General features: G+C 39.4%; 1 protein-coding gene across 2 annotated transcripts in view; it reads right to left on the bottom strand.

Moving 5' to 3' along the window:
* Nucleotides 1–1,007: 1,007 nt before the first annotated feature.
* cpne5a (copine Va) overlaps nucleotides 1,008–21,854 on the bottom strand; it is an 87,065-nt gene continuing 66,218 nt past the window's right edge. For both annotated transcript variants that reach the window (XM_084918380.1, XM_084918381.1), the window contains 7 exons: nucleotides 19,690–19,736; nucleotides 17,378–17,559; nucleotides 11,874–12,001; nucleotides 9,096–9,198; nucleotides 6,485–6,542; nucleotides 6,163–6,236; nucleotides 1,008–5,029 (listed from right to left, as the gene is read on the bottom strand). In XM_084918380.1, the coding sequence (XP_084774506.1) occupies nucleotides 4,844–5,029; nucleotides 6,163–6,236; nucleotides 6,485–6,542; nucleotides 9,096–9,198; nucleotides 11,874–12,001; nucleotides 17,378–17,559; nucleotides 19,690–19,736 (778 nt within the window). In that variant the 3' untranslated portion in view covers nucleotides 1,008–4,843. The remainder of the gene's footprint in view (nucleotides 5,030–6,162; nucleotides 6,237–6,484; nucleotides 6,543–9,095; nucleotides 9,199–11,873; nucleotides 12,002–17,377; nucleotides 17,560–19,689; nucleotides 19,737–21,854) is intronic.

The following is a 21,854-nucleotide window of genomic DNA, read 5'->3' as shown; positions in this document are numbered from 1 at the left end:
GGCCTCCAGGCATGCTTGCCAGTGGTTTTGAGGTATACAAAAACATAACTTTGAAAGATTGAATACTGGACTTAGCTGTCATGAACAAACTGTTTATAAAGTCCTCGCTCAAAACATTAGACTGCATATCAATTTATGTTCACAACTTACTGGGAATAGTTATTGCACTGTGCAAGTTATTCGAGTGAGGCATGAGAACTGTGCTGTCTTCCTTCCAAATCGGTGTTACGATACCTACAGAAATACTCTGACATCTCTGTAGCGGTTGGCTGTATTAGTGATGAGCAGGGTCAGAAGTATAAAGCACTAGTGGATGATTTTGTGGGCTGTGGTCTAGGAGAAATCATCTGCTTCTGAATGTAAATAAGACCGGAGGGATTGTAATTGACTTCAGAAGAAAGAAGACGGCTGTGTGACTTGTGTCTGTCCTTGAAATGGTTGATCTGGGCATCAACACTGACAACAGGCCAAACCAGAAGACTAACACAGAGGCTGTAAAGAAAAAGGAGATGAACAGGCGCTACTTTTTCTGTGTGCAGCAAAATAATGGAGATTTTCTATCACTCATTAGTGGCAAGCACAGTGAACTTTGATGGGGGAGCAGCATCGGCGCTGGAGACACCAACAGAATGAATAAACTGATCAGGAAGGCTGGGTCTGTGACTGGCTGCAAACTGGACACTTTTGAAGTTGTGGTAGAGAGGAGGTCACTGAACAAACTGTTATCAATCATGTATAATCCTGACCACCTCTCTGCACCGCTTAGACAGGCAGCAGAGCAGTTACTCAAATAATCTCTCATTTGAAATCTCTTATTTGGATCCACTGCCACAAGGAGAGATACAAGGCATCTTTCACACCGCATGCTCATCACCATCTTTAATCTGTCTGGAAGAGAGTCATCTGCCAGATGTTATTATTGTTATTATTTCATCTAGAAAAAAAATCACAAATATAAATTAAATAATAAATAATTTCTCATTCATTCATTAAAAATCCAACTGGTATTCTGCCAAAGTTGTCAATATTTTATTAATCTTAAGGCAATCCATTACAAAGCATTTCACAAACCACAGTATGACGACAATATCATGTCCAACACCTGGTTTGGAAATATTCAGCATGCAAGTCAAAGACCAAGAGAGGTATGTAAACAACCTGGGATAAAACAGGAGTAGTGGCAAGAAGAACCCATACAGTATGTGTCTCATAGGAACAGAATGAAAGAAACAATAGATGCAACATGCTGGATGTGGCTGTTTATCTCCAAATACATCCTAAGTAACGATAATGACGCACTGGCAGATGCACTAATCAGGTGAAATGATGGCAAACTACCAAACTTCCTGCCACTTTGGCACAAACATGCACATTTTCTAAAGAGGCCAAGTTCAACTACTGAACACACGTTGGCACTGAATGTTCTTTATGCGGGGCCTATGTACATAATTAGAGTTCAGCCTCAAACAGAATTTGAAAGGAAGTGGAAAAATGAAACAAAGCCATTTCCACCAAGAGAAACGGAATAATTCTGTTGCTGCAAAAGACATCATTTATACTGAGCAATAAAATTCAGAGGTGTCAGAGGTGTTATTGATTATTTATTTAGCTTTTTTTCCTATATTACTAAGGATTGAAGTTTCCTGATTTCACTGGGGGACATTGTTATTATTATCTCAGAAAAACAGCATAAAACCGTTCAGTGCTACTTTTTTTTAATTATTATTTAAAACTCCACAGACAAAGTTTGGAAATTTGCATGCGTTTCAGGTTTAACGAGCACAGTATATGTATGTATTATGTTTGCATGTATCCTATTCCCTCCTTAATGAGTGGGCCAATGTGAATGAAACTTTGGAAGAACATCGTCATACATAAAGCATTTATAATGTCTAAAAGATTTTTTTAAAAGATTTATTACAAATCCCAATTCTTTGGATTTTCACATTAAGCTTTTTTCATTGTCCCCCTGCAAATGCGATGGTTGTTCTCGTTTAGCGTTTGTTTTGTGTGTCACGTACAATATTTTTGAGTCGTCATTAAATACTGAATGAAGCATTTCAAAAAGCAGTGCAGGCCTGCATATATTTATATTACTTATATTTATAAGTTATTGAGTTCATACTTCATCTTATGATAAATGTGTTCAGTACAAATTATTTCCCTTAGATTCACTGAAAAATACAGTACAGTATGTAGCATTTTAAAACAAAGAATATCCGTATTCATTTTGGGGGGTTGTTTTCCCATATTTTCAACCATACACTGAATTTTATCATTTGACATTTATAGAAATGCCCATAAACTTCTGTAAAAGAAAAAAAAAGACTTATCAGGACATTTTCTGTTTTTTATAGATTTTTTTATCATCGTGTTAAATGGCTTTCTGTAGAGGCATCCTGGTATTTTTGACCATTATGTAACTCAGCCTAATTTGAAATGTGATGAACCAAGAAATCGGTCAGCAGATTAAACCCTGCTTTGTCTTCTGAGAGGGAAATGTCATCACTAATGAAAACATTTAAAGGAAAGAAACCCAAATATGGGGCTGGACTCGTGACAGAAGGAGTTCAGCACCTCAGGACTGACTTTCTGCAGTATCATCAGACTCTTTCTGCTCTCTGAGAGCAACACAGCCATGGGAGTTAAAGAACAACAAACAAAAACTCTAAAGCAACATGAATTATGCAAACACATTTAACTCCGAACACAAAAGAAAACACAACCGAGATTCACATTCACAGAGAACAACACAAAAAAATCTTTGTAAACGTTAGTTCTCCAGTTTCATTGAGTGAAATCATTTTGAAACACTGAATAATGTGCTAACAAAACAGAAAGGAATTTCTTAATAAAACCCATGAATGTTTACTTTTTCCTTGAGGCCATGTAAATGCCACAGCTGAATTGTAAACAAGTCTTGACTTTGAATATTGTACAACAAGGCTCGATGACACTGGTAGCATTTATTACTTCAAAGATTCTTAGTGAAGAGCTGTAAGTATAAAAAAGTGCAGAGCAGTGGCGGAGACAGTGTGTACCAGCTCCTTTGGCTGAAATAGTCCTAATCTCACAAGTGTTTTATCATCTCCAACATTTTATGTGTGTACATCTTAAAACATGCTGGCAGAATCACACCTGGGTAACTAAATTTGGATATGTTTCCATATAAATAGGCACATCTGGATCAAGATATTGAGTGACTATGTGAAAATGGCCATTATATATGGATAACTTGATGTACACAACTGGGCCACAACTGTCTTTTTTTTTTTTTTTTTTTACACAATTTATACACAGTCGCCATAAAGATATCTATATCTAGATAGATAGATAGATAGATAGATAGATAGATAGATAGATAGATAGATAGATAGATAGATAGATAGATAGATAGATAGATAGATAGATAGATAGATAGATAGATAGATAGATAGATAGATATATTAACAAGCTTAAACTAAATCTTAAAACAGAATTGTGCAATTGTGTTTTTAAGCATTTAAATAGCATCCCGATGAGTTATAAAAATGGGCCATTGTGCATTAGTATAAAACAAAATGATCTGAGAACAGTCGAGAGACAGAGGACAGCAGACAGGATGGAATTTAAAAAAAAGGTCTGTTTTTGTGCAGTCACTTAAAAAAACACTCAGTGCCTAAATATATTTTTTACTCTGTTGCAAGATTTATGATTGTTCAATCTTCATTCTGGGGAAAATCAAACAAATCAAATTTAATGAGGAGAAAAATGGCTGTTAGTTGACATCAGTCTTTCAAAAGTATATCGTATTTGAAGTCTCCTTTAAAAATACTGAACTAAATCTCAGATATTAAACTGTCACCACAACAAACATAATGGAAAGAAGCAGCAAGATGGAAAATGATGGCAGCATGAGAATAGTTTTATCTACATTTCCTTGCATACTACATGGAAAAGTGAGTATGTGCTTGTTTTTATGATAGATACAAGTTAATTTAAATATCAGTATAATAGTAGTGATAATCCTATTTAAAATAAAAAAGACAGTGTCAAAAAAAATTCAGGGCCCTTTCCATTATTGTCATTGTGGCTAGTCCTTTCAAAATAAGAGTTTTTATTTTAGCTTATCACCACTATTGCCTTTGTGCTTTTTATTTGGACAATATTTAGTGCATTCTGTAAATATAAATATAAGAAAGATGTATAAGACATGGTGCTAAAATATCTATATAGCAACAGCTCGCAGGAGGTGCTCTACTTTATAGCTTGCAATTAAAGATTATTCATAGGTGAACATGATTAATAAACTGCTGAATGGGTTTTGTCACATGCTCTTATATTACAGTCCTTATCAAAGTAGAAATGGGGGTCATTTTTATTATACTGGTCACAAAATATAAGGTGGAAAACTTCTGGGGAAATATGACTTTAATACCCCACCCTTTAAACCCCCCCTAAAATGAACAGATCATTCCTGCAATAAATAAATAAATTATTATACACATGATTTCCTAGTTTACACACATTGATTCCAAAAGGTATCACAAGCATGATACACACTGGCACATCCTAATATATTTATGCCTTCGAACAAAGCTCCTTTCATACCGGTCTCTCAGCGCTCCGGTCCTCAAGCACTCAGAGAGAGTAAGCTCCCTCATCATAGCAGGTTCCCCTCTGCAGTCTCACTGCTCCAAACCACAATGGAGTCTCATCATCTTTGTGTTACGCTGGATTAATATTTACGGAAGGGCCTCAAAAGCATTTTTGCTTCAAAGAAGTGTTGGTGGAGACGGGTTCCCATCAATCTCAACCTTGCTCTGCCCGACGCAGAGCTTTGTGTGTGTGGGCGGGGAGGGGCTCACACGGGGTTGGTCGGCGGCTCATCACTGGGCGAATACACTGGCACAGGGTTGGGTTTAATGGCTCTGCTCTTCATGTAGGAGATCAGCTGGTCAGGGATCTCAGCCAGTACGTCTTTAGCCAGTCGAGCCATGCTCAGCACATGGTTACCTGTGCGGTCCATGTAGTCTCTGAATGGTACAAACTGTTGTGACATGGGAAAGAAACACATTACTTTTAAAAATCCCCGAATCAAACTGGCAATGTTTTCCTGGTTTCCTGGCTGGTTCACTGAAATGATGAATCAAAGGAACACCAAGGTTTGAAAATTCTTTGTAATGTCCAGAAGGGGGCGACTTCTCTGATTACAGAGAGAATTTTATAAGCCATGTAGGTCTATAAGAAAATAAATTTAGTTTTCGGTTAATTTATAAATTCTGCAAACAATTTTCTGCTAAGTTTATGGTCCTGTTATTGAAAGACTCCACAGTGGTAGTCCATGGTAGATTGATGTGCATACAGTCATGTGGAAAAAAATCAAGTTTTCTCACAACTATAAGATGTGCTGTGAAAGACACCCTTACTGCTTCCATGGGAGTTAAGACTAAGCTTAAGGAGCACCGAGGTGCTGCTAATCAAATGCACTTAAAATGATCCTCAGCCAGTGTGAGCACCTCTATTAAAGAAGAGGTTTTGGCAAGTTGCTGGTCTAAAGCATTCACATGTGTTTTAACACATTTCCAGCAAATTCACCTCAAGCTCAGACTGTGCAATACTCGGACAAATTGCAAACCCCCCCAAGAACTATGATTCAGACTCTACAGACTTCAGTTAGCATATTAAACATTAATGTTCATAACAGTACAATATGAAAAGACTGAATAAGTAGGCTTGTTTGGAAGGGTTTCCAGGAGAAAGTGTTGCATCTGAAAAAATCACAAAAGTGCTGTAACAATGAGAGATGAGACCATAATGCACAACACCACATCTGGACAAAATCAATCACAGCATTTCAGCACAAAACCTCATACCAGCTGTCGAGCACTGTGGTAATTTAGGCTTGTTTTGCAGCCACAGGACCTGGGCACCTTTTGTTCATAGAGTGAACCGTGAACTACCAAAATATTCAAATGTAGGGTATCTGTCCAAAGTATGAAACCTGGCTAAAACTAGGTGATGCAACAGGACATCTGTCTTGAAAAATGTATGCCATACTTTAAGAGATATTTTGCACTGGAATAAAAAACAAAAAACAAAAAATATGGTCGCTGTTGCCTAATGTTTTTATGCCTATAGAAAATGATCTGTTCCTTCCCATGACAAGCCGAGATGTCTCACCTGCACAATGTCTCTCTCTGCCACCTTCCCCCGTGAGGAGATTCTGACATCATCACCATCCAGCTCAACCATTGCTACAGAGAACAAAAATGGATTTTTAAACAAATCTCTAGTATACCTCAGCATCCAAATTATGTATACACTCTTTGTTAGTTCATCATGAAACTTTCCAGAGCAAATATGTCTTCATACTGTGAAGTCATTTACAATATTTATTATTCTTTGCAGAAAGTCTGAGCTGGTTTAATAAAACAAACCATCCCTAATCCGAAGAGGCAACAAAGTGCTTTCCACATATTTTGTGTTTAGTTAGTATCCTCACCATCAAACTCAGCCTGGCCAACTCCAACAATGATGATAGACATGGGGAGTTTGGCTGCCTGTCATAAACAAGAAGAAGAAACAGTCAGTTGTCAGTCACATGCCAGGAATACAATATTTTCTTTCAAAAAAACAAAAAAGAACCAAAGCCATCAAAGTTTTTCGCAGAGCATGAAAGGGTTACATTTCCAATTACGTTTATTTATCCACCAACACACATCTCATTAAAACAGTCAGTATGAACCGACATGCACAATTCCCCAGAGAAGACATAAATGATAATGGGTAAGATAAACTAAGACAAATATAAATTAGAAATAGCATAAGAACGTTGTCTTGACTATGTTACACATCACACTGTGTTGTATAGTTTTGTTCCAAAAGGAGCCAAGGGAAAACGCAAAATGCATTATTCAAACCAGGGCCTTCAAGGTGGATACAACTGTCAGCACGCACAGAATTTGTTAGCTAACCAATATACACACATTCACAATCTCATAGTAGTTAAAGAACATAAGGTTATGCAATGCTCTTGCAGTTTGCAGAAATCCTGCAAACACCACTCAGTATAAAACCATTTATTCAAGTTTGCTTATAGAAATGATTCAAATGCCTTTAACATCAGAACAGAAAACGGCTGCATGTTGTGTCTATTTAAACTACAGTCAAAACAAATCATAAATCTACAAGATGAAAGGGGGCATCTTCTCAACGGTTTGTGGTGTAGAGGTTACTGCACTGCATAAATTCAGACCATGGCATTGGTGTGCAGAACGTGAAAGCCCTGGCACGAATGAATGAATGATATATGCTTGTGGTAGAAATGCATTCACAGGGGCAAAAATAGGTCAGCTTTCCTGGAAAAACCTCTCAAGGGGAGAGGCCTGTCACAGATAGGAGTAAATAGACTGAGGAGGACCTCCCCTTTCATGGTCTCTATCGTTTTTCTCCCTCAGTCTCTATTCCTGATTTATTTCTTTTCTCCACTAGTGTTATTCCTCATGACCTCTTGCTCTCGCACAAAATAGCCTATATATTCTATTTTCCCAGTTTCCAGCAGACCAAAACCCTCAGGTATATACTTGCCAGAGCTGATACTGTTGCTTGAGCTGCATTATTCAGTTTACACCATTTGTTACTTTGCGTGTAATGTAAAGTGTCACTCCTCCAGTTTTTCTGATGCTTCACTTTCACTGCAGAGAACCACAATAAATATAAAGGGACTCAGCAGATATTCGCTCTGATATCAGCAGTTTCATTTAATATTAAAGGACTACAGAAATATTTTGGGACAGGAAGAATGGCACCACCATGTTTCAATCATGCCCATGAATTTATTTCTTCACAAAACTTTTACCACAAAATCTAAATATGTACATTGCCTCTGCAGTAGCTTTCATTTGATTCTGTACCAACACTGTTACGTATTCTGTATCAGGTTGCTCCATCTCACCGAAGCTCGAAGATGAAGACCCAAATTAAGCTCCCTAACAGGAAAATATCCACAGTTTTATGAGGTTTCTGAGTCAGTCTCACCCAAACAGCAAAGTGACAACTGCAGATATAATCTAAATTTCGCATACAAATTAATTTATGTCTGTTCCTCTCGGGCTAAAAACAGGCTCTGCTTTACAATTTTATTAAAATGAAATTTTCAGTTTCAAGGAAAAACATCAAAGGAAAAGATTTGCAGACTGTATTTACCTCTGAGGCTGTTCTGTCAGATAAGTGGATATCAATCCCTGAAGGCTAAGCTGTTTAAAATACAGTACCATACAGTGTGGCCATTAGCAGTAAAATTACCAGTCAATATTTGCTCTGTGCAGTATTTTAAATTAGCTCTCATGACACAGCACAGCCTGGAAGAAAAAAAAAATGCAGAGATGAATGTTGGACACAGCTACTTGTTTATGATTCATCGTTCCAGGGCAAAGGCTGAATACCTAATAAAGCTCTTCCATCCAAAGAGAGTGAAGTCAGGTCCAGTGGCTGCAGGATGTGGCAGGTTTAGGTTGAGCAGAGCGCAGAGCAGCAGACAAGATCTTAAAAGGAAGGTGTGGCTGTTCGAATGGTTTGATTAACAGTCGCAAATTCCCTTTAAACCCAGTCTGCTGGGGGTCTGAACACTGTGTTCCTGTGAGGCTCTACCCGCTCGACGATGACTGATCGTCAGCCTTACCTCTGTGGGCAGATTCCAGCCAAAGGTGAGCTGCAGTGTTGTCAAGACACATGAAATATGCAGCAGGCAGTATGGGACAAAACAAACACCATGAAACTTTAAAAAAATTGGCAACACTGTTGCCTCAGATCTCAGATCAGACAATGCATCTGTAGCACAGAGGTTGAATCTCAGCTGAGCCTCTAAGCCTCTTGAGGGTCTCGGAAAGAAATAAAAATATTGGACAAACTGAGCCTCTAAGAAGTGGGGTAGGAAACATCCCATAAATCCTCAAATCCAGTGCTACTGGCTTATAAACCCTCAAAGTAACAGAAAGCCTGAGAACAGTGCCACAGTAAGCTTAAAGCACCTGCAAAACCAATGTCCCGCAGAGTGGAGAAGAATGGAGAGAGAGAGGTTAATATCCTCAGGCTAGTGTTAAATCAGCACTTACATTCACTATGGCCTCCTTGGTCTGAGCCATGTCCGAAATCACTCCATCAGTGATGATGAGCAGGACAAAGTACTGAGATCCGTCCTGCACTGCTGCTGCATACCTGGGTGCAAGAAATGGTAAATGGTAAATGGCCTGTATTTGTATAGCGCTTTAGTAGTCCCTAAGGACCCCAAAGCGCTTTACACAATCAGTCATTCACCCATTCACACACACATTCACACACTGGTGATGACAAGCTACATTGTAGCCACAGCCACCCTGGGGCACACTGACAGAGGCGAGGCTGCCGGACACCACCAGTAGGCAACGGGTGAAGTGTCTTCACCCGTTGCCTAGGACACAACAACAGAGACTGTCCAAGCCGGGGCTCGAACCGGCAACCTTCTGATTACAAGGCGACTTCCCAACTCTTGAGCCACGATCGTGAAACTGACTGTGACAGAATGATTTAAGCACAACAGCTCATGTTAGAGAAAAAAAAAAGTTACGAAAAGCGCGCATGCAGGAGCAACCAGAGAGAAACTCTTAGAGGAGCAGAAAACAACTGTGTGAGAGATAAAAAATACATTAAAAAATATATTCCTCAGAAACAAACTCCCTCTCCGCACAGTGTGTGACACAAGAGCTTAATATAGACACGTAAAGAAGAAAAATATGTTGTATAGCTCTTCACGTCTCAGAGGTCTATCTAGACACTATTACGAAACCCATCAGAGACACCACAGTGAGTGTGGCCTAGATTCAATCGCCCATCGCTGGCTGCTCTATGAATAATTTATTAAACTGTTTATGCAAGTGCAGCAGTCTTATTCTTCTGGAACATTATTGATTGCCTTGCATTCATCTTACTAGACTTGATGAGCAAAAAAAGAGGGAGAAATGTGGCAGATCATTGCAAGAGCCAAGGACAGGTCAGAGGTGAAGCTTCACTCTTTGCATCCTGCTTGGTCAAATTGACTGTGAGGCACCGACAGTTTAATCAAAGAGCGTGCCCTGTCTGTGACAACAGCAAAAGCGATGGCTGCTGTTTAGGGGACTAAAGTTACATTTGTCTTCCTTAGCTGACTTACAACAATGTAGGCCACACTCACTGGAGACTGTTGAGCGTATTAGCAGAGTACTAACAGCAGAGTCAAACTCAATTTGTAGATTCCTACACAGATGAGATCCTTAAACTGGAGAAAACATTAACAACTCAACATCGTACATTTACTATACATTATGCATCATACATCTTTCCCCCTTTTACCAACATTTCCTGACTTCAATAATTTATCAGCTTTCTGCTTGTGGTGGATGGAAAAGTTGAACATGCACATTAAACACAACTACTCAAATGAACTGCATTGTTAAGATCATTTCCTGGTTATGCAAATAGTTATCTTTTCATCAGTTTTAAATAGGACATCCTTCTGAGACTTTTATTTATTCATTTTTTTTATTCATTGACATTATGTATAAAGGTCTGCAGGGGAATGTTTTCTTTGGTGGGTTTTAAATTAAATTAATTTAAGCTGCAGTTTGTTCTTTCAGTTATCTCAACACCCTAATCTTTAGCTTCTGCCAGTTGTTAGTGAGGCATATAACAGGATTTTAAGCTCTAAGACTGGATGATTCCAGGCTTGAAATAGCTCCTCCCACTCTACAACATCACTGGGGAAAAGGATTCTTCACAGTTTATAACTGTTATTATACAAATCAGTAAGAGAGAGAGAAAAGCAAATATTATCTACATGAAACCTGCAAAACTAATACTGAAACAAAAGGTGACATAAAAGCCCTTCAGATGAAAACAAGTTTTCACTACTCAGACTACATTTCTCTGTTAATATATTGATCACATTTGTATTTTGATTTATCTTTTTGATTAAATATAGATGATCTACTTACTAGCAGATAGGAAAAAGCTCTGTTTTAGCACTATAATAATTTGTAATTACGTAAGGATGGATATGAAGTCCTTTAACCTTCTGTCAGCTGTAGGGGGTGGGCAGGGCATATATATATATAGATATATATATATAGACATATATATATATATAGATAAATATGTTACATTTTGTAAGTTTAAATTTTGCGTGTCGTTTTATTGAATAAATCTTTTTGCATAAGCTCTATTAATCTACTACAAGATGAATCTTTATGGGGAAAATATTAACAAATACACTTAATTTAGGGACAGAGGGGGAGTGGAGTTATGAAACACAGGTCACAGGGACACGTTATATACGTGGGACTTAATATACTAATATCACAACTGTTTTTAGCTGCAAACAGCACATTATGTCTTCTGTGTGTTTAATGTACTGCTGCTGGTTTGTAGGCACAGCTTTTTAATTCACTTTGTGCACTTACTCTATTTGCAGTGACAAGGAGTTTGTAATTGTGAATTAATGCCATGCCTCATTTACAGTAAAACTCATTAAGTGACTAGCGTGGCTCATCGATACAAGTCACGAAAGGCTGCATGACCATTTACAAGTTCCCTCCCAGAGACGCCGCCTTACCTCCCCACGTTCATCACGTTATATGTCTGCAAAATAAACGTCTGGCACCACAAATTCCTGATTACCATTTCTATTTGTCTTAGCCTGGCAGCTGATTGTTTATTTTCCCTTCATTATTTCTACTCAATTCACAGAGAAACCATCACTCACTGTCCTAATGCCTCTGATGGCATGGCTGCCTGCTGAAGATTCTTTACAGACTGACTTTCAAAGAAAGGGCGACTGCACTCTGTCATATATCCACTGGGACAGATGTTTGCGTTGGTACCTTGCCACATGATTAACAACAGGAGCAAAGTTGGTGGGTCCATACAGCTGAACTGTCTTAAGGCTTTGATGGTACGCTTCAAGAATCCCCTCCATACCATTACAGTACGGGTTGTCGACGTTGCCATTCTGAGGAAAAACAACAAGACATAAATGGTACAAAAACTACAACAATGGCCGAGTCAAACAATCAACAAAAATGTATTTAACCTGTTAAAATTAATCTTGTGTTAAAGTGTTAAACTGTTAAAGTGATTAAAGTGATTTATTAGATTTTCAGATGAATACAAGTGGATGTGCTAAATACTCCAGTATGTTTACTAGCTAGAAGGTCACTATGCTTATAAGCAGCAGCATGTTGGACCAAACCAGACTGGAAAGCTTAGTGATAGCCTGTTTTAAAGCTCTGTATTTGTATTAAGTTTAGCAGCAACCACATAGCGACACCACTTTCTACCCTCCCTGCTACAGAGATTTACTAACATAAAGGTAACACCACAGAAAATAACATAAAATTATTTATATAATATAAATATATCAAGACAGACTATAAATAATTTTTAAAAAACACAACTTGCTTAAAAAAAACCTCTAGGAAACATCCAGCAAGAGCTGCTAGTGTTTTAATAAGCTGAGTGTGTGATGATGGTGAAACTGAAGAAGAGGGCTCAACACTAGATTTACTAAACCTGCGCAAATTTGCGTAACTTCCCTAAACCCAACACCCCCTAGAATTACTGGGTCTTTTATTTTCTGGTGCAAGTCCCGAGGTGTTAATCACCCCTGCTGAGATTTTCACAGGTCGTCAGCTCGTTTCTCCTCCAGCTTTTGTTGTGCAAACCACCCATTATCCTTGAGGCCTGGCACATTTGCATTTGCTCACTCAGAGTTGCTCAGGTCCAAGCCAGGCCAAACCTCTGTGTTACAACTTTCAGAAATGCCTGCCGTACCTATACAAAATATCCCACACATTGACTGACCTGCAAATATAAAAGACGCACATTCACACCTTCCTTGACTCTCAGCACAGATCTTCCATTGTTCCATTGTCACTGTGTATGTGAGGGAGTGGCATTGCTTGACTACAGCACAGTGCTGTGCATAAAAGCAGACCGACCCAGGCGGGAGAATGATTTCTTGTTCGCATTTCTGAGAACGCACATCAGGATGGCCTCCGTATCACTGCCACGCAGGAAGAACCTCTCCGCGCAACAGGCTTTGGCCTTGCTTCAGGAAATGGACGAAGCAGATTCTGATGGAGGAGAGGTTTCATTTGTCCAGCAGGCCACTGATACCTCCTCAGAAGAATCTGAAAAGGAGACGGAACAAGAACCCAACATGCCACCACAGAAGAGGCCCCGTGGTACTGGGAAGCCCAGCCAGAGCCACATGGCAAAAGACGGCACTGTGTGGGTTGAAGAGGACATTGGAATGCCCAGTGCAGTAGCAAATCGTTCGTGCTTCACTTCACTGTCCATTCACACAGTATATCGCAACCAAGCCAGACAAATTTGGGATCAAGTTCTGGATGGCCACGGATTTGGACATCAAATATGTCTGCAGTGCATCTCCTTACTTGGGAAAGGACCCCAGTCGTCAGAGGGGAGAGAGGCTGGCAGAGAACATGGTCATGAAACTGATGGAGCCGTTTTTGGATGATGGGAGAAACGTCACAACGGACAATTTCTTTACTTCACTGTTACTGTCGCACAGACTGCTGCAGCGCAAAACAACGTTACTGGGCACGGTGAATAAAGTCCGGCGTGAACTTCCTCAACTTGCAAAAGATACTGCAAAGCGAGAGGTATTCTCCACTTCAGTGCTTAGAAGTGGCGGTGTCTCCTTGACAATTTATGCACCTAAAAAAACCAAGACTGTGTGTGTTCTAAGTTCCATGCACCAAGACGTGATGATCGGTGACGGCAGAAAGAGGAAACCCAACACGATAACAGACTATAACCACATGAAGGTATGTGAATGTGTGTACAATTTTACACCAGTGCTACAATGTTTTCTGATGTGTGCTATACAGGCCTATAGAAAAAAGAAAACATATACTCATGACTCTCTCTCTCTGCTTTTACAGTGTGGTGTAGACGTGTTGGACCAAATGGCACGGATGTATTCCATAAGAGCAGCAACACGCAGGTGGCCAGTAGCGGTTTTCTACAATATGCTGGACCTGGCGGCGGTGAATGCCTACATTTTGTACAAGGCATGTACAGGGTGGACAGGCAAAAGAAGATTGTTTCTGAGTCTTCTAGCTCAGCAACTTCGTTGCCGATTCATGCGGCTCAAGGAAATATTAGCACAGAGGCAGGCTGCTGAAGCTGCTGCAGCTGCTGTGCCAGGGACTGTAAAGACAACGCAGTGCCAGGTGCAAGAGAGCTGCAACAGGAATCGCAGCACGTTTACCTGTGCAACATGTCAGAAATTCACCTGTACCAAATGCAGGGATGATGGACACTGGGTCTGCAAACGCTGTAAAGTCTGAAACACTTTGAAATAAAACAGACTTGCGTACCCATATATTGTGAATGTGTGTCTTTTGTATGTAGGTTGTAACACAGAGGTTTGGCCTGCCTTGGATCTGAGTAAACAAATGCCAATGTTGCACACACACACACACACACACACACACAGCAAATCTGCATTTATTTGTCCCACAAGTGGAAAATCTGCATTGTCATTGCAAAAAAGTTTACAGTGCAAGACAAAAGCAGCTAAATAAAAACTGTACAAAGAGCACGGTATAGAAAGTGCACTATACAAACAATCTGGAAACATAAATATGGACACGTGTATTCAAAAATATTGGTGTGTGTATACACACACACACACACACACATATATATATACCTATCTATCTATCTATCTATGTGTGTGTGTGTGCGTGCGTGCATACATATATATATATGTAGATATAGATGTGTGTGTGTGTATAACCAGACTTTATGCATATTATGTAAGGTGTGGCTATATAAATGTATGTACAACTCTGTGTATATGTGTTTATGGACAGGCATGCAATGTAGTGACAAGGATTGACAAGAACTAATATTGCATATGAGAAATATTGCACATAGAAACTAACATGGTGTATTGTACGCTGCAGGTAAGGAAGGAAAGTAGCCTTGCAGGGAAGGAAAGACCTGAATCTCTCATGGTTGGGGGTTGGGGGAGGGTGTCTTTGCACAACAAAAGCAGGAGAACAATGGAGCTGAAGACCTGTGAAAATCTCAGCGGGGTGCCAAGAGGTGTTAGGGTCGGGGGAATTTACGCAAATTTGCGCAGGCTAGTAAATCTAGTAGTAGGGACTTGCACCAGGGAAAAAAGGCTCAGTAATTCTAGTGTTAAGCCACCAATCATCAGAGTGATGCTACTTAAATTACTTTGATTTAGACACCAGGGTTACTCGAGTAGAACAATTCACTAGACCATTACCTGCACATCTGTGAAATCAAACATTGTGCAATCTTTATGCTGTACAGTAAAGTTCATGTGAAGGGGACTAGCAGGTTAAGGATCATTTCAGGTCCCATCGGTCAGCGGTGCATGTATGAAAACCATTCATGACTAAAACAATACAACATAACTTTTAATTGTGAATGGTAGTGGTTAAAATGTCTTTTTCTGCATGGGCAGGATGGCCAGATTTCCTCAATCAAACAAAAGTAGTTTAAAAAATTACTTAACACATTAAAGAATCAAATATTCATACAGAGCTTCATTTAAAGTAGTGTTTTGTGCCAATCATAGCCACAAACTGAACCATATCCACCGCGTGCCCAGTTAAGAGACAAAATTATTTATTTAGGACTACATTTATTTAATTTTTTAAAAGCAGTGCTCTCAGTCAATTTTACTCAACTACAAATCAAAAATATTTAGCAAAGAAAAAGCTTAAGGAAGTTTGTGTGTTACAAATTTAACAAATGCAACAGAAAATTTAATTAAACAACATTTAGGCCTTTTAAAAATATTCAGTGTCCAATATAACCAGCGGTCTAACAGCTATTCCACTTTTTGCAATCAATTTTTAATGAAGAAGAAAACAGACTCCCCTGCACTGTCTGTAAAGCTCACCACTGAGACAGGTTCACAAATTATCAGCGGAATTTAAGCCATGTGGGGAAGAAAAGGTTAGGTCATTATTCAGTCATTCTTGAGCTCTTAAGCTGCTCTGATGCTTGAGTATTGTCCTACATAAAATTCATCGCCCTCTTGAATGCTGCAGTGTTGTGTGGTATCTTCCGATAGCTGGCAGAAGGTCTGGGAGTTGTATAAAAGCTCCAACTTGCTCATCCTTAATGAGCACAGTCCATACCAGAACCTTCACCACTGTGCTGGCGCCAGTGGTGAAGTGGTGTCTGATGTCTATAAGTGATCCAGCCGCGCACATCCATCTTCTACATCTAGAGGCACTCTCATTTCACCAGTTCTAAAACCTTTAAAAAACTCTGTCTTCATACATCTCCTGGCCTAATCTCAAATATGAAATTTGTGAATGTTATTTTAGTGGTGGGCATGTTTTCTGTCTGTGCACTTGGAAGTTTGGACCTCAGGACAACATGTTGACACTGAAGCATCACAGGTTTCTGCTAGTTTCATGTCTTTTACGATCAATCTTGCAACCCTCTTTACTGTAAGCCAATAGCTCTTTAGATTTGCATGTTCTGGAGTTTGGAAATGTAGAAATAACAAGATCAAAAGACTCACTTGCTTTATAACTGTGCATGGAGAGTCGACGAACTTCAGGTTGTAATTTGGTCAAAGCTAATCAATATTGTAAATAATATTATAACAATAGTGATGCAGTAACTGTATGTGCTCTCAAGTACCACGGGTACTTCTAAAGTACTGGTGTGGAGTTGAGGGCTGAATGGCGTTTTGAAAACACTGTTTTAGCCGACAGAGATGTTCTTGTCAAACTTAGCTTCAAAGGTTAGCGTCCTTGCCCATTAAGGCACAGTCCAAAGCAAACATACACAGTATAAGAAACATTTCACTCAAGACTTAACTTTACTTTTAAACCCACTTACATGAGTATGGCAAGAAAAAAAGAGAGACTTCAATTATATGCTGAGATGAATCTTAATTCACAAGTTTTAATGGAAACATGGAGTGATGCAGACATTACCCTGTAGACCTAGTCCTCATTAGGCTGTACTATGCAGCAGCCAGAGCACATTACTGAGTGAAGCTAAATTGATTTAAGAAGCCGTCAGCCTTACAGAACCTAATTTGCACTATAAAAGGTAAATGGAATTCAGCCTGAGCTCCGCATGTCAGAGATGTAGCTGCTTTTATCTCAAAATGCACACATCTACACTGCACATTCAACATGCTTACCCACACGTAGAAAATAAACACACAAATGAGCACTCCCTGGGATCACCTCCAGTGGGAGGGCCAAAATCATCTTCCCACTGATTCAGATTAAGTCAATGAACCAGATGCCGAAATACAACGTCGGTGTCTAAAATAATCCCGTAGTTTACTCACCAGTGGAAACTCGTGGGAAACCCTCCAATCAGGGGGAAGCTTAGCACCGAATCCTAGGGCAGGGAACATCTTATCACTGTCATAGTCCTGGATGATCTCTCCAACTGCCTTCAGGGCCATGGCATAGGCATTCATCTGGTATGGGTTCATGTAGTGTAGTGAAGTGGACTGTGATGGATTTCCTTTTAAGAAGAGAGAAGTCAGAGTCACTGATGCAGACCATCAGACTGAGAGGAAACTGACAGCCGGGGCAGGGGAAACAAGAGCAAACTAAAGCTAAACTGAAGATTTGGGTTTGAGGAAATGACTGCCTTATTGAAAATAACTGTAAAACTTGATGTCTATTTATTTTGCACTATAAGGCTTCCCTACAGATAATAAGAGCCCTTATTATCTCACAGAATTAATATGTTTGCTGATTTAGTAGTTGGATAATATTATTAAACAGATTAATGATACCACTGAATATATTTATCTCTTATTTTTATTACAACTTATCCCAGATGGAGCTAATGAGTGTTCGTCAGAAACACAATAAATACTTGTGTTTGATTACACTAAAAAAGACGCTTCAGCTGAGAGGATTTGGCATCTGTGCTTGACTGGTCATCTACTTTTATATTTTAAAGCTTAAATGCCATTAAACATTATGCAGAGACAGATAACTAATTAAAATAAACACTGGTATAAAGTGTCTTCTGTGTGCCTTGGTGTTAGTTCTACTGGAGGGATGAAAAATTGCTCTTCCAAAAGATATTCCCTTGGTTTTTTGTTAGTGATGGTGGAGCAGATGGTGCCGTGAAGCACGATGGTTTAAAATCTACCCTTGGTATTTAGTTATGCTGACATATGGTGACAGTGAAGGCCATAAGATGTGTGGGGCACTATGGGAAAAGCCAGCCCAAGAAACTAAGAATCCCAGCTGTGCATGCAAGCGGCCAAGCAATCAGGAACAGACAGACTTTCCAAAATTTCAACTGTTTGTTATTTTAACTTCACTCTCTGCAAATATCTCTCAAAACTATGTGTGGAAAATGTTGTTTATTGAGCAGTTACTTTCGCATAAACTGCTATTTAACCAACACGCTGTGTTGCCTCAAATCCACATCCTGGAAACTTCTTGCTTGGGAGGGGAAAACCCCGACTCAACACACCTGGGAGTGCAACCTGGCCAGTCAGCCAGTGAAATTTACCCTCTTAGTGATGTTGGCAATTGCCCCCTAAGCCTGTGGCAATAATGCTTTGAGGATTGTGAGTGATCTAAGGTTTCTTGCAAACCTAGTGGCGTTTTTAACAGAAGTTTAATCACTTATGAACATGGTACAACTTATTGTTGGGATTTTCTCTCTATTATTGCAGGGTCTTTGACCTAGAATATAAAAGGACTTCGAGGCAATTGTTGATGTGAATTGGCGGTATATAAATAACATTCAAGTGAATTGAGTTAAACTAATTTATAACACAGACAGATTGCTCTCAAAGTGCGGTCAGCCTGCACCACAAGACATCTATGACACATCAGGAACTCAACTGAGCTGGTTGTATTCTGGTTGTATTCCTAAATAAGAGCAAATTGCAGAGCGTCTATGTCATTTTGCAGTTAAATCAACATCCTGAAGTAATTTTGTTACTATTTGTGGTGAAATTTCTGAATTTCTGTATCAAATCTGTGGCGTTCAGAGATTCTGACTGAATGTTAGCAGTAAATGTGAATTTCTGGGTATGTAAACGGCAACAGATGGTGACACATTTGCAACCTTTCTAGATTTATCACAGTTAATCACATTAATATCATAAACATTGCATGTAATTACAACTTGAACCCCTTCAGTTTCATACTGATAGCGACTGACTCCAGCTTATTGCCACTTTATCGCTGTCTTGATGCACCAGTCACTTTAAAAAGGGCAACTGACTGCAAGCAGCTGCAAACCCAGTCGCTGCATTTGAAGTAATCGTCACACAGGCAACAAGTTCATAGTACACGAGCGCACAAATTTTATTCATACCACGGTCTCCGGCCACTGAAGATTTTCGATTTTGTGCATTTCTATATTTGTACATGTTTCGGTATATATACTATAGCTACCATCTTTTTTAATTATCACTAACATGATTTAAAGTTTTCTTTTTATATATTGCAGGCTGGTAGGAGCGCTTAATAGTGTCTGACATGTGAACACCTTGAAAAAAAAGGGAGATCACAGGCAGAGATGAAACTCCAGCCCCTCTTTGAATAATAGCAAATCTTGTAGTTATACATGAGATGACAAATGGAGGCAGAGCAGGGCGATGGTTGTTGAAACACTCACCATTTGATGCTGTGAAATCAATGGCCACTGTGAAGTGAATCTGAGTCCTGAAACAGATGAATAGGGGAAAGGATGCTATTAACAAAAGCGAGGCAGGAAAACTCGATGCTGCAGTTTAATGAAGCTCTCCCAGGTTTCAGCATCCTCTGTGATCTTATTTGAGAAGAGGTGCGACAAAACTGAACCACAAACAGTGTTGACAATATATCTTCTGGAGTCAGGCTTTAATAGTTTAATTTTTAAAACAGTGAAGGAGATACATACATAAATTATTTATTGCTATACTGCATCCAGAGGACTGTTCTAGCCTTTTAATGATTACATTACTTAAAGATTTAACAGCACAACTACAAGACCATAAAAAGCAGAAAACCTGGTAAGAGCACAGCCATTTCCCCAGTGATTTGTACAAACACATAATGAGTCGCTGCAGCTGGCTTAATGAAACATCAGGAAAGATATGTGGATGAACAAAGCATCTGAATAAAGTAACTCAGTTTCATTCACTGCGCCCAGGCTGAAAAAGCAACCTACAGCCAAAAAAAAGAAGTCAAAAACTACTGGATATTTTTTATTCATGAGCCCATAATGGTAGCCAAAACCTTGAACAGAAACTAAACATGGCCTAACTAGTCTCTGCTGGATCTGTTTATTTCCCGAGAGAGAGAGACGAAGGGAGCGAAAGGAAGAAGGGCGTAGATCAAAGTGCGTGCTCTTTCATTGTGATTAACACTGATTGCCTTTTCCTAGCTTCACCTCCATTCAGAAATTCCCACAAGCACAGTATTGTAGATAATGGCACCGTCCTCCTGGGGAGGCTCTGACCTCAGCTCATTAATCAGCCGAGCATTCAGCTGACAAAGGGGAATTGTTGCGGTGGCATGTTGCCTCGATTTGAAAGTCTGATTTCTGTGGTTAGTTTGAATGTTTGGCTAGAAAAGCTAGATGGTGGGTTAGCATCAATACTACAGGACAGTAGACTCTGGGCATGTTATTCAAATTGTCTGTTGGATCATTATGAACAGTTTCATACTTAAACATTAATTGCTGAACTCTGACCTAAAATAACCTACAACATGGTTCAAATTCTGAAGTGTTTTTTTGCATCACATAGCATTACCTTGCATCATATTTGTAAATGAATAGTTCAGTTTTGTGCTCTCTAAATGTCTCCAATTTGATACTGTGTATAGGAAGGAAGAAAACACCTTAAAGCAGCGGTCCCCAACCTTTTTTGCGCGACGGACCGGTTCATGCCCAACAATATTTTCACGGACCGGCCTTTAAGGTGTCGCGGATAAATACAACAAAATAAAACTAGTACCGGTACCGAAAAAAAGAAGATTTATTCATAACACATGTGAAAAGACCAAGGAAAACCGAGTAAACGATAAAAACGATAACAAAATAACGCTGAAAACCGATAAAAACCCTGAAAACCATACAACTCTCGCGGCCCGGTGCCAAACGACTCACGGACCGGTACCGGTCCGAGGCCCGGGGGTTGGGGACCGCTGCCTTAAAGTACCTAAAACCTCTGGACTGCACTGCATGCCTATGTTCTTGGGACAAAAAAATCAATATGTATTCATGTTGACTGATGCTGTAATATTGCCAGTTTTGGCAAACAACCAATGGCTGATCTGGAGATGTTATTTTTATCCTTGTCCTTGACAGCTGGTAATTTTTCTGTCATTTTTTTTTTAACTTTTATGCTCCTCTTCGAGCAATGTATCACTCAGTGGACAAATTAATGTACCATCACCATTTCCTATATTTCACCAGGCGTTTTTAAATCTGACATCAGCCTTTAAATGGCCTCATACAATCTAATTCAACACAAATCTTTCAGCACAGGTAGTCCAACAATTCCCTCTTGGCACCGGTTTGTCCTTTCACTCTGCCACTCAGTGTCTCCTCTCCTTTCAGTTTTGTTCCAAGCTAAAATGACGGTTCCCCAAACAGTTTGTGGATCACCTTGAATTACTGCAACAGTATAAAACAGGCAGAAACGTATCAGTGTCATATTGACTTTACCCTTCCAGTTAGACAAACACCATATGGCAAGGGCCTGTAATGTGAAATGCCTGCAGAGCAATCTGAGCAGGGTGGGTTATTGTATGTAATGCAAAACTGGGAACAAACAATGTACCTACAGTTAATTT

The sequence above is a fragment of the Perissodus microlepis genome, chromosome 20, assembly GCF_051167445.1.
Source record: "Perissodus microlepis isolate ML-2025 ecotype Zambia chromosome 20, ASM5116744v1, whole genome shotgun sequence".
Taxonomy (NCBI): domain Eukaryota; kingdom Metazoa; phylum Chordata; class Actinopteri; order Cichliformes; family Cichlidae; genus Perissodus; species Perissodus microlepis.
Note: the sequence above shows the minus strand (reverse complement) of the source record. Positions and strands in the feature narration are given on the sequence as shown.